This window comes from Diorhabda carinulata, chromosome 8, assembly GCF_026250575.1.
Source record: "Diorhabda carinulata isolate Delta chromosome 8, icDioCari1.1, whole genome shotgun sequence".
Classification (NCBI taxonomy): Eukaryota; Metazoa; Arthropoda; class Insecta; order Coleoptera; family Chrysomelidae; genus Diorhabda; species Diorhabda carinulata.
This window is the reverse complement of record NC_079467.1, coordinates 14,439,511-14,453,169: the sequence shown is the minus strand read 5'-3', so window position 1 is coordinate 14,453,169 and position 13,659 is coordinate 14,439,511. Positions and strand designations below refer to the sequence as shown.

At 30.4% G+C, this 13,659-nt stretch overlaps 1 protein-coding gene across 2 annotated transcripts in view; it reads left to right on the top strand.

Annotated features, from left to right (window-relative positions):
• The window catches only part of LOC130897396 (uncharacterized), a 650,875-nt gene that overhangs the window by 144,179 nt on the left and 493,037 nt on the right, over positions 1–13,659 (top strand). Inside the window, exon 1 of one of the 2 annotated variants that reach the window (XM_057806228.1) lies at positions 10,516–11,025. The exons of the other annotated variant lie outside the window; for it this stretch is intronic. Within the exon in view, the coding sequence (XP_057662211.1) occupies positions 10,908–11,025 (118 nt within the window). The 5' untranslated portion in view covers positions 10,516–10,907. Of the gene's footprint in view, positions 1–10,515; positions 11,026–13,659 lie in introns of those variants that run through there. 2 annotated transcript variants of the gene reach the window in all.

Here is a 13,659-nt window from a genome sequence, read left to right as displayed (position 1 = left end):
GTCAATTTGAGAACGTATACATTTAACTTTTTTAAAAATAACAAGCACTTGATCTTTATTTTTAGTACTATTAGTAAAATTAAGCCGTGACGATATTTTATGTATTGTTTTGCAATAAAACAATAAATAATCATGAAACGTAACATATTTCAATTGATTTTTGATTGATTGATTTTTCAAAATTGAGCTACTATGTAGCTGAAAGTGATGTGGTGGTCCCTTCTGTTTGAAAGTAATAACTTATAGTAGTTCCACACTATTCTTACTGGAAGAAGCAAAAAACACAATCAACCAACAGCGATGTCCAATTGTTTAAATAACCGAATAATAATGTTATAATTTTATACTGAATTTCTATGTAAGGAGGCTGCTACATAAGTTTTTAGATAGACAAATAAAAACAAATACTTATTTATAATTGGATATGGTTTCAGTTCATTCCAAAATATTCTCCATTAAGATCAATACACTTAGCCTGCGTTTGAACCAATTGTCAAAGTATTTTCCCATAGCGATTGAGGTACCTCAAAAACATGAACGCAACAATCGCTTCTTCAAATGTAGAAAAACGTTAACTCCGCAATTAATTTTTCATCTGTGGAAATAAGAAGGAATCATTGGGTGACAAACAATTACTGTACGTCGAATGTAACAAAGTGGGACACGATTGAATTCGAAAAACCAGCGAAAAACGGTGGGTCGAGATGGTGCTTCATAAAGTCGAAGCGAGTTGATCGGCACACTGCTGTTGATTTAATCCTATTTTATGATTCTAATATCATTAATTTCAGGAATATTGACTATTTTTGAGTAAATAATTAATTTTATTGGTAGTAGGTAAAATAATGTACTATATTCGTATCGTAAATTCATATTACGATATCCAATGGGTTATCAAACTCGGCTTAACGGCCTTGTTTGACAAATTTCCCATCTCATTCCGTAATATGAATCTTTTCGACACTTATATCGTAAATATCCATTTCCATTAAGAAGATTCAAGTATCTATGAACAACTCAAATATCACTCGTACGACAACACCCTACGTTCACAATAAGAAATATCAATGTCAAACTTTATAATGGCAGTGTCAGATCTGACATGTTCACATCAGTGTTGCAATATCTCAAAAGTTGAGAGGCAACCCTAGTAGATTATTAGAGTATGTCGTCTTTTGTGTATCAAAACAGGTTTCGTCCAATTATACATTTTATATTTGAGTCTCGGTGTGTCTTAATACTTCGTAAATATTTTTGTCGAAGTTCGACCATACATGATTCCATAATTTTACTGTCAAGTTTTTTATGTTTCATACCACACTTTCTAAAAATACATCGTGTCTTTAAACATTTTTAGTCGTAAAGTACATACGCAGTTTGTTCTGAATCATGTCTAATGTTGGCATCAAATTGGCATAAAAAAGTTATATACTTTTCGTCGAATAAAATCTTTGGTTACATCGTTTACGTTTATCAGCTTTCGATGAACTTTCTTTCATTTTGGTGTACTATCTACAATATACCTTATGTTGTAGAATATGTAGTTTATGGAAGAATGTAGAATATGGAAGTAGTGTTGATTATCGAATACGTTTAATAATAGCATTACCTGCTTGTCCATATTCTCGTCTTAGGCACTCATATTTAAAATAACCTTTTGACATTAGACGTGTAAATCATTATGCTCAACATCTACACGAATCTCCTTACTAACATTTCTTAAAATTTTCGACTCAGTATCGTCTATGTTGTAAGGTCCTCAACAAGCCCTCACTCTCAATTCTTCTTCTTCTTCTCTAAAACTCGTTATGACCTTTTGAGCGTCAGAGTACTGGGATTTTTATTTCCATTCTTTTTTTATCATTTTCCCATTCTCTCTGATCCCTTGTTACTTCATTTATCAGTTGTATTGTTTTACCTTGTCTTCCCCCTTTCTATGCTACTTGTAGCCAAATTTTCCTGGGTCTTTCCTTCCTTCTTTTCTTATATCTCTTATTCTCTGTTACTTTTCTTATTAGGCTTTGTGGCGTTCTTCTCTTTATATGTCCGTACCACTATAACCATCTTTTAACTATTTCCTACTGGTTCCTGGTTGAGCTTTTCTACAAATTACCTCATTTCTTATCATATCCATCCTCGTTATAGCTGCTATTTCTCTCGCTAAGCTGCTTCACCTTTGCTGCTACTAGTCTACTCTGTATCTGTTTGTTCATTACCCAAGTTTTACGTGAGTATAGTTATAAAGTTGTATACTTTTGTTTAATGTATTATCTTATTTCTTTTTTTTTCTCTTATTTAGAGTTTAGTATCTTTGATTTACTTTTATTACTCTGTTCGTTATCTCTACATCTGTTTTTCCGGCTACTATGAAAATGACTACCAGACATGTAAAAGTCGTCACTCTATCTATTTCAAGTATTCTTTTTTTCCATCCTTTTGAATTTCTTGATATTTACTTACATTGCCAGATCTTCTATTGTCTCTATCTATATATCTACTTTATCTTCCATTTTCTTAATTGTATGCTTCGGTTACTATATCGTCTGCATATACTAATCCGTTTACTTTTATCGTTTATAGGTTGTCTCTAGTTCATAGTTGTTCTCTTTTATTGTTGCCATCATTCCATCTATATACAATGCTATACATTCTATTGAGAATTGTAGCCACTCAATTGAGCTCTTTTGACACTTTATTTTTTGTGGGTGGTCGAGCCCACATTTTACCCTATTTAATTACAGCTTATAACATATTTTGCAGCTTCGATTATTGTTCTCCATTTTTCTCTGTCCTGAATTTGTTTATTCCGGTTACGTTCTCCCAGATTTTCCATATTTTGCACAATCTGATCTTCCCATCTATTTTTTGTCTACCAGGCAATCTTTTCTCGCTCCTTCTCCATTCTGTGATTTTCCTTGTACTCTGTCGTTTTCACATTCTTCAAACGTGTCCATATCATTGTATTATTTTTGCTGTAATTGTATTTACTATATCCTCATTTCCTAATATATTCTCAATTTCATAGTTCATAAGTCTTCTATAGTCATTATTTGCAACATTTACTAGTCCATGAATTTTCCTAATTATTCTCCTCTCATATATCCTTAGTGGTTCTTTGTCTATATTTGTTAGTCTCATTGTTTTGGCGGCGTATGTAACTACTGGTTTTATCGTAGTCTTGTAGACTATTAATTTGGTTGCTCTGCTAATTCTTTTGCATAAGTTTTGTACTTATTAAATGCCCTATATCCCGCAAGAATTCCCCATCCGTTCATCTATGGCGAATATAAATAGAAGAGGACTAATACTATTTCCTTGTTTTACTTCCATCTCCATCCTAAACTCTTTTTCAGTCTATTTGAACTCTCCCTCTTACGTATTCATATATTTCTTTTGTTAACGCCTTAAATTTTATGTTTGTTAATGTTTCTGATTCGTTGTAGTGCCACAAAAGAGAGTTGCCATAGGAGTCAAGAAAAAATAACTTACTTATGTCAAGTCTTAAGTGGGTGTATTTTACATAAAATCACTAATGTAATCACATATGGTCACTGCTATTAAAATAAACAGTTACGTTTATTAAACAATTTTTGACAATAGGTAAACGAATACTCTCTGTTATTTTTCTATGGATTCCTATTTTACTATCCCATACCACTTTTGTATCTATAGAGTCAAATGCAGCTTTCATATCGATGAATTTTATATTTTATTGTTCTCCCTTAAAATGTATATGTTATCTATCCTTCATTTCCTTATCGGTGTTTTTCCTTATTTTTGTCTTGATGATTCTCATATATATTTTCAAGCCAACTGACGATAAGCATATTGCTCTGAAGTCTTATTTTATATGTAGAAGTATCAATTGATTTTTCTTGTGTTTCATGTTAAATTGAATGTTGTTTATATTCATCCAAAATTTGAATTGAATATGAATGGCAAACTAAACTAAACTAAAATCCGAAAATCAAAATAAAATGAATACAGCACTGCGTATATCAGTTTTGAGGTCGGAGCTTTTTGATACTACTTATATTATTCAATTTAGAATATATACACTTTACAATTCGATTTGGCAAAATTGTTGTCTTTTATACCTTGAAACAAATTTAAGTATTGTTTACCAATTAGATTCTCTTTGATATATTTAAATTCCATGACACTATTTCCAAGAATACAAGCCCAAACGTTTCATGTAACGTAAACTGTTGGAGTAAATTTTTTTTCTTCCAGCTTATAATAATATCTATATTATTTTCGGCACACGTATCGTAGAAATAACCTATTCTTTTACCAGTAAAATAATGAACGCTCATTATTGTACTACTAACAAAATAATGAGAAACGATAGCAACGTCTTATTATGGGCGTTGTAACCAAGAAGAAGAATTTCAATGTATTATTTTTACGCTTGAAGAAAAAATAGTATATGTCACTCCTAGTAACATTATGTACTATTCTAAATAATGTTTTTGTTGTCCTGTGTTATTGTTCAATTTTGATAATCTTTTTTATTATACGATAGAGATACTCTATTTAACAAAACACAAACACTGAAACTTTTACAAATACTTAGTGAACCACGTTCAATTTTATTCTTATATCAAAGTTCACTTCATAAGTCAAACTGATTGAACGTTTCATATATAAAAGCAGTGTTGTAAAAGATGACTACGTAGAAACAATTTCCTTGAATATTTGGAAAATTATCACTTATTTTGTTGTACCAAAGCATTCTGTTTCAGTTAATTTTAGAACGACGCTACTGCTGATTTATAATATCGACAAACTATCTTTGTATACTCACAAATGCAAATGCAAATAATGCGTCGGATATTTTAAAAATATGTATCTAACCACTGCTTTCCTCAAATATATTATTAGTAATAGAATAGTACAACGGTCAATGTCATCGTAATATTCTTCGAGAAACTAATTTACGTCATTCTATAATCGTTTTGTTGAAAATCATACAAGGAGTGCAATTAATTTTTGATAGTCGCAATTAAAATGATCTCAAAAATTGATATATTTTTGTTTTGTTTATTCATTTAAAGTTAAAAAACTTCTTCTTAGAATGCATATTATTTTCTAATGCTAATGATAAATAAAACGGGAACCATAAAAGAAAAGAAGTGAGGTTTGGTGTCATAAAATACAAAAAAACCAAACGTTTTATTATGAAAAAATATTCTTCGAACAATGTCAAATACAAGATTAGAAATTTTCCGGTCTGAACTTGTTGAATTAATTTTTAAAGGCCATAATAAAAATATTGGAAAAATTAATATATTTTTATTTACAGATAATAGAATAAATAATTATTATTATAATAAATATTAATTATGGAATGAACAAGTCAGTATGCATATTAGTTCCTAATGCAGCAAGAATAAAAAATAATAATAATATATGAGGTTTTGTGTCATAATTGTTTCTCACATAGGACAAATATCTCTATATCTAGAAAGTAGATTAAGAAGTAATCAGACAATAAACGGAAAACTGCATCAAAAAACATGAAATATCAAAAAAACATTAGATTATTCAAAAATTCGTGCAACAAAGTCAAATATAAAAGTAGAAATTTTTCAGTCTGATCTCCTACAATCATAATTCAGATAGTTGGAAAATATGTTTTAAAAGACACTATTTTGTCGCACGCACAAAAGTGTCTTATAAACTAAGTGTAATATATATATTTTTTACATTCTTTCCCTATCTTCTATTTTGAATTGAAAAGTTGTTTGAACATTATACTAGGAAAATTGTACTAACTATAATTTGTTAAAGAACAAGGTGAAGAATTCAATTGCATACCTCCAAAATTACGAAAAGTGGCAGTAGAGGCAATAAATAATTTGTTTCCAAAAACGTCATGCGATGTTTACAAAAATTACTATTAGAAATTTTTCATTATAACGCGACGTTAATAATTTGCACAAAATAACCGAAAATGTTTTGCTTATTTGGAAATTCTGAGTTAAAGCCTGTTTGCTGCCGGTTGCCTCTACTATCTACTTGGTGATTACTCCACTTCTTTTACCACATCATCAAAAATCAACAAAAGAATAAAAAATGAATAATTGTGTATAATTATAGAATATTCAAGTCAGAGTATGTATATTTGTTTCTAATGCTAGTGATCAGAAAAGCTATTCGATTGTTACTGTACTAAACAAATGAAAGTTTTTCATCCAGGAGGTCTTGCTAGTCCCTTGTCCTTTTATGCTTGAGATATTCCACTGAAGTATCAAACCAAATATTTTCTGGTTCTTTATTATGTGCCTCAAATTTTGATCGCTTAATGTGTACATTTCATCTTTTGGAAAATAGATCATAAATATCGAAAAGTGAAACATCTCAATTTTTTGTATTGTCTAAAGAACTAGATAATTATTTCAGCAATATGAATGAATAAAAATAGTTATTAAGAATTGTTATAATTATGATACGTTTTAAATCGGATAGATATTTCAATATTTAGAAAGTAGATTAAGAAGTCATTAGTACAATAAACAAAATTAAAATTGTATTAAAAACTATGAAATACTGAAGAAACATACATTTAATTATAATATTCTTGAAACATTGTAACAAAGTATAGAATTAGAAATGGTTCATATTGAGAATAAAATTAGAAATTAATAATAAAGAGACCCAAAAAATTTGACCAAAATTTATAGTTCTTTATTATAAATTTAAATATAAATATGAATCATCTTAACTTATTGTTGATTCTCTTTCATATATTAACTTAATTTTGAATATTATTCATCATTTCCTGAATATCCCATGAAATATGACAATATGAACAGAAAATCTTTATATTTTTTATGAGAAGGGATTTAAATGTATTTCTTATTAATTAGAATATACGGGGCGTTTCTAAATTCACGCAACAAGGGTCATTTTCTGAATAAAATGAGGATAGGTCGTTGCTATAACCAAAGTTCCTTAGCATACTCTTTTCAGAGATATCTCTTCTACATATTGGTGAAAAAAACTGGGTTTTACTTTTTTCTTTTGTAGATAGAAATTAGAAATTTTACAAATTCCATACAATTGCATGTCCTAACCAATCGAATTTTATCAAGTTTTTTTATATTAAAAATATTGTTTATATAAAATATTTCTCTATCATAACGTTTTTTCTTAAAACCAATAGGTTTGTGAAAAAAAATACCTTTCATTCGAAACGTTGGCACTATGCGATCGTACTTCATTTAAGAAACATTTTTCTTTTTTCGTTACAAAATACCTTAGCCACTGTTATGCTCTTGATCTCTGAATTTTTTTGGTTCGTTGAATGAATACGTGGGAATCCATTGCTTTAAATGTTCTTTTATTTCTGAGATGGCCCTGATATGAAAATTGCTCTGCTGCAGTGGCTTAATGAAAGAAAAGGAAACTGGTTGGCCATTTGGCAGAAAACCTGTAACACTGATATGGATTTCATATAATGGAAAAACTTAAATTGTTGCTACACCGTTACTATTAGAGAAGTTTCCTCTTGGGTCTAGTAAAAATGACCGTCTAGTAGTCTAGAGGCTGAACAGGGTATTTTTTGCTTTAGCCTAATTCAATAGTACGAAACACGTATTAGACTCACGGGTCGTTCATATTGACTTAACTGCTCTGTTTCAAGAAACTCTTTCTGTCATTTTTCACTATAGTAGAAACGTTATAGTTCCGTTAGACATCATCTGTAAAAAGTAAGGTTAGGAGGCGACTTCATGCTGCAGGATTATCCTCTCGATCCAAAGCTACTGAATCGCCTCTTTTCAGTGAACATCGGGTTGCCAGGTTGCCATTTTTTCACGAGAACATCTTGCTTGGACAATAGCGGATTTGAGTCGCGAATTGTTTTCCGATTAATCGCGATTCTGCTCAAGAATGCTCAAGCGTGTACTGTCGAGCGACTACATTTGGTGGAGGATCCGTTATGGTTAGGGAAAATGAGACATTGACTGACAATAGGTACCTGACAGACCATGTTATACATCCATGGTTATTCTTGGAAACGACGCAACCTTTATACATGGTAATGCACAACTCCACACTGCTGGGATAGTTACCGAATATCTTAACGAGGTTCAAATCACGCAATTCGTTTGGCCTGCTCTCAGTCCTGATCTAAATCCCACTGAACATGCTACATAGTGATGCGGGAATGGAATAGTCTTCCACAGAATGAGATCCAGAATCTGATTCAAAACATGCCTCGTCGTTTGCAAGCTGTTATCACTGCCACAGGATGGAATACTGGAATAATGAAGGCATTAACATTTCTTTTGTTCCAACGAAAATCATGTCAAAGTAAAATTATTCATTTCATCACTTTCAATGAACTTTGAACAACAGAAAGCTCTTTTTTATTCGAGTAAACTACACTATTAGTCAAAAATAACTCACCACCACGTTTTCTAAGAATATTTTTTTGTTTAATAAATTTAAATTAATATAGCTATTGCTTAATTTTTTTTCAATCATTTTGACGTAATAAGAAATGTGGTAATTTTGAGTGATTTTTAATCAGTAAAAAAATAAACTTAAAACATTGCAATGAAATCAAATTTTCTTAAAAATAAAACTTGCATTCTAAACAATAATGTTCCTTTTTTTAAAACGCTAGTAGCGTGTATTTCGGCCTCTGGATGTAATTGTTGCTAACATTCTCCTGGGCATGCTTTCAATTAGGTGATATATCACTCCTTGAGGTATGTTCTACCATTCCTCTAATGCAGCTTGCTCAAGCTCATTTAAATTTTGAGGAGATGGATTTCGACGACGGATGCGGCGTTTTAAAATGTCTTAGACATGCTCGATAGGATTCATATCTGGACTTCTTGGTGGCCAGTCCAGGGTATGAATTCCTACTTCATTAAAGTAATTCAGAACATATGCCGCAACGTGTGGTCTGGCATTATCGTACATTAAACGAAAATTTTCAAGAATGTCAGATCTGTATCATGCTGCGTTAAGGGCTGATCTAGGAAGAGACACTAATTCTGTACGGGCATCAAAACAAATTTCTCCCTAAAGCATGATAGACCCTCCTTGGAACGGCTTCCTAGGAATGATTACAAGACTGCGCAAATCTCTCTCCTCGCCATCTTTTATTACAATTCCAATTCCAATCTAAATGTTGTCTTGCAAATCTTAGTCTAGCAGGACGATGCTGCCTGATTAGCAAAGGTGCCTGGAGAGCTCTTCTGAAGGTGTCGTCTTATTGATCTATCAGAAATATTTCCATTTCTGACTTCTGGTAAAAGGCTGTTGAGCTCGACACTTGTCATTGACCGATTTTTTAATGAATTTAATTGCAAAAAATGGTCATCTCGAGGAGTTAAAACTGAAGGACGTCCTTGTCCAGGCCTCCTAGAATGTGAACCGGTCTCTCGAAATATTTCCATCCAATAGTTGTGTGGTGTACTCTAAACAGATTTGCCACTTCACGATAACTTTGTCCCTGTCCAACTAACTCGGCTATTCTTTCAGCTTCGGGTTCACTTAACTGCCTAGCTCTATTCATTTTTTGTTTAACTAGTCTCAACTTTACCACACCTTGATTGGCTTAAATTACTGCTGTCCACAAGTTGGTACAATAATAGAATGAAAGAAACATTAAAATATCCATGAAATTAAAATTTTAAGAAACCACAAAAACAGCTATTTGCTGATAAAAAAATTTTGCTACATTTTATTGCTAACATTTAAGATACTCTAACTTTTTGTGATAGAAAAAAAAAGAAACCCAAAAGATTAACATTTTAGGTTTTGGTATTGAAATAAAGGGTGGCGCATTATTTATGGCTACGAGTTTACGTTACAACTAAAGAAAATCAAAAAAACATAAAAATATCCCAAACAACATCACCTGTAGCTCGGTGACGAGGCCATGGATTCAAACTAGTATTAGCAATAATTGAACCGAGGGAGCAGCAACTGTAACCAAGCAATTTCTTAGAAAAAACAGAAATCAAAAAAAAAATATATCAGTGTGAATTAAACCAATGTGATGTATTTAGATGTAACTCGTATTGCTTGCAAAACCTCTGAAATATTGACATGAACTGAATTTGTTGTCACTTATCACAAAGGACACGAATTGTTGCGGGGAATCGTCTGCGCTTATAAGAAAATTTATTACAATAATGGGACAGTATATTAATATGTATTCGTTTTAAATTAACGTATCAATTATCAGAATAATTTGTGCACTTCGCTCGTATAATTTTTCACTGAACCTTGTTTTTATCTCAATCATTTGCAATGCAAAATATATGATTATCCGTGCATTTTATTTGGAGTCGTCATGAATGATACAAACAATTACAAAGATGAATAATAGATATTTTGAGTACCATCCCATGTAAGCATTGACCGTGACCATCAAATAAAATCAAACTTGACCGCTATAAACCGATAGTCTTTCTCAATTCATAATCGTCTATGTCAAAGTCTAATAAGTAAACAATGACCTCGCGACTCCATGACATATGAAGAATACACAACAACACAGGTATAACCCAGCGACTGCGCTCACGTTTTGTTTTTCACCTGTTCGCGAGTCACAGCATTCGTTGATCCGTATACCGCGGAGGTGGTCACCTAATTCTCGCGCCTACTATCTGGATCTATCTGCTTCTGCCTCTTTTTTATTCAACTGATAATCATCTTTATCAATACCGACGTAGTGAAGTTAGGCGTGAGTGTTTGTATGTGCTTATGTGGGTAAACAAGCACGTGCCTTTTTACTATTTATGTTTTGCGGTTCTGTGATTTAACCCGCGAAACTTTCAATTTTGGTGAATATTATCTACTAACTTTTCACAGACTGAATTTTGATTGTGTTGTGTTGCAAGAAATAAAAAAAAAAACAATTGGTGCTGTAATGATTTATTATGAATATCACTGTTGTTTGCGTTAGTTATTTCAGTTATAAATTAGGTATATTTGAATTTTGTGGAAATATGTGCTCCAATAAATGTACATCATTCTTTGCGACCAACGGCGAAAAAGGTGAGTCTTAATATTCACTCTAAAAATAAAAATTCTCCAAATTATTTGAAAATATAAGAATCGATTGAAATTTAGTAATTCACAAAACTTCAAAAAATATAATACAGAAATAATTATTGTAGATTGGAATTTTTTCCAGTAAGTACGACTACAACGTAAAAAGTTTCTTCTTTTTTGAAAACAACTGATATCTTACTTCCTATTCCTCAATTTGCGATGATTAGTTTTTCATTCCGTAAAAAAAATATTTCGAACTAAGATTAGTTCAAATTCTGAGGTGTTTAGTTCCTTTATCACCATTTTAACGAAACGTATTTAATCATATTCAACTGAATCTTCCTGTTAATATTCTCACCTTTACGTAATTGCTTATGATGCTTGACGCGAAGACTTGCAGAAAACCACGATACTCTAATCTTGGAGATTTTTATCGAAAGTGATGTCGAATCATAAAGAAAAATTTTATAGAATATACTGGTAGAAGTTTTATATGTCCAACTTACTATGTTTGAAATGAGACATGTCATTCATTTTGATACAGTTGAAAATAAAATAAAAATCTATAATTTTCAGCCGTTAGATTATTTGAAATTTTTAAAATGAAAAATGCAAACACATTCGAATAAGTGATATTCCCTTAATAACATTTTCAAAGTTTATGACTATTATTGTAAGTTTTCCTAAAAATTCGTCCATTGTTGACCATTTAGGATTGTTCCCGTTGCTTGTGGAGTATATTTATTTTGAGCTTCATCATTTTTTGTTCGTTCCTATTGGATTTGCTTTCCGTGTTTTTTTCTTCTCTATTGTCGATGCCTGTTTTATTTAATGTTTCAACTATCCTAGTATCTTTTGTCGAAATGCCTCTCTTTGCCACTTTCACGTCTATTAAGATGCTCTATTGATATTATTAACAGTGTGAATTATATTTGAACATTTAAGTATTATATTTTATAGGGCTAGTTTAAAATATGGAAAAATTGAATATCTCACAAACAAAACAAAATGGAAACAAGATTATAACAGGTATGGCATAGATGATAAATATTTTTTCATCAAAACATACTGAGTGGTGACGAAAATGTAAAGTGACTGCAATGATAGATTTTTTCAATGACGTACCTTGCATCTTATATCAGTTTATGAATTTTCTAGATATAAATACAAATAATTCATTTTATACGTATTGTAGCATCGCTAAGGAAAGAAAAATATTTCAAATGATAATAAAAAATTCAGCAACAAACTGTTAATATTTTTATTCTATTATTTTAACTTGAATCCTAAAAATATTTATAATCATTTGAAGAAATAAAGAAATGAATTTTGTGATAAATAATGTTCAAAGAGTAAACCATGTACAATTTGACAATATCCAAGTATTTAAGTTTATCAGAATTTGGTGGAATCAGTTATGAACTCATTGAATGAGGATGTAAAACAATTTTTTGAAATTGAAAATTTTTTAAATTACTACTGAACAAATACGACAGAAATATTATTTATCAAATATTAGATATCCGACAAATACATTACTTGCAGTAAACTTAAGACAAAATTTAAATAGATATACATTATAAAGTCCCCAACACATTTCTTTAAAACCAGAAATTTGCAAAAATATTATACATCCATTATGAAGAAGAACATGAAATAGAGAAGTTTTACTTGAGAACTAAATTATATAACACTTGCGAGATACAAAAAAACGCTCAAATGCTTTATTATTACGAGATATAAAAGTAATGAACTGAACTGAAAACATATATTGTGATGCCATATTTATGCAATTATGTTTTTTTATTGTATTGAATATTTTTTTCTATTTTTTATGACTGGGTTGGAATTTCTGGAACTATATTCATATATAAATATACGAATTTCTTTATTTTCTTATTTCTTTAACCTTTTGAAATGTTTATCGTCTCAATTTTAGGTCAGTTCTAATTTAAATTAGTTGTTTAGTATATTGATCAATAGATCACCTACATCATGAATACCAAAAAATAATTTTTCTTAGTTTTTACATCTCAAAAATATGTAGCAGCCAGCAATAAAATTATTTGTAGTTGTATTAGAATTTACAAAATAGAGCTATGGATTTTACTTTAATTATTTAGGTCTTTCTTATCATATATAGCTGTCTCATTCTTATGAATATGAATTATTTCTAAATAATCTCTTTTTCGTGTATTAGATTCCGTTCCAAGAATTTTTGAATCTTATTGAACTTATATTTTTCGTATTTTTCTTGGTTCGTTAATGCAGCTTTATTTTTTTATCGTTTTGATCACTTTTTAGTCTCTTTTCTAAATACTGTGATGTCTGTCCTATGTAGACAGCGTCAAAATCAGTTCAAGGTACTTTATATATAATATACCTTTTTTTTGGATGTTTTAGATTTTAGTTTATTAAAATATTTCCATAATTCTTTATGACATAGTAATATCAAAATTATTGGAATAATTCGATAGTTTTTGGAAAAGTCTTTGTACATATGATAAGGAGAAATGTTTTATTGATTGATTATAGTAATATGTTTATCCTTTTCTTGAATATGTTGTTCATCTTTTTTTCCGAATAATTATTTTCTTTTAATGCAGTTTTCGCTTTTTGAATAACTAAGCATTTAAT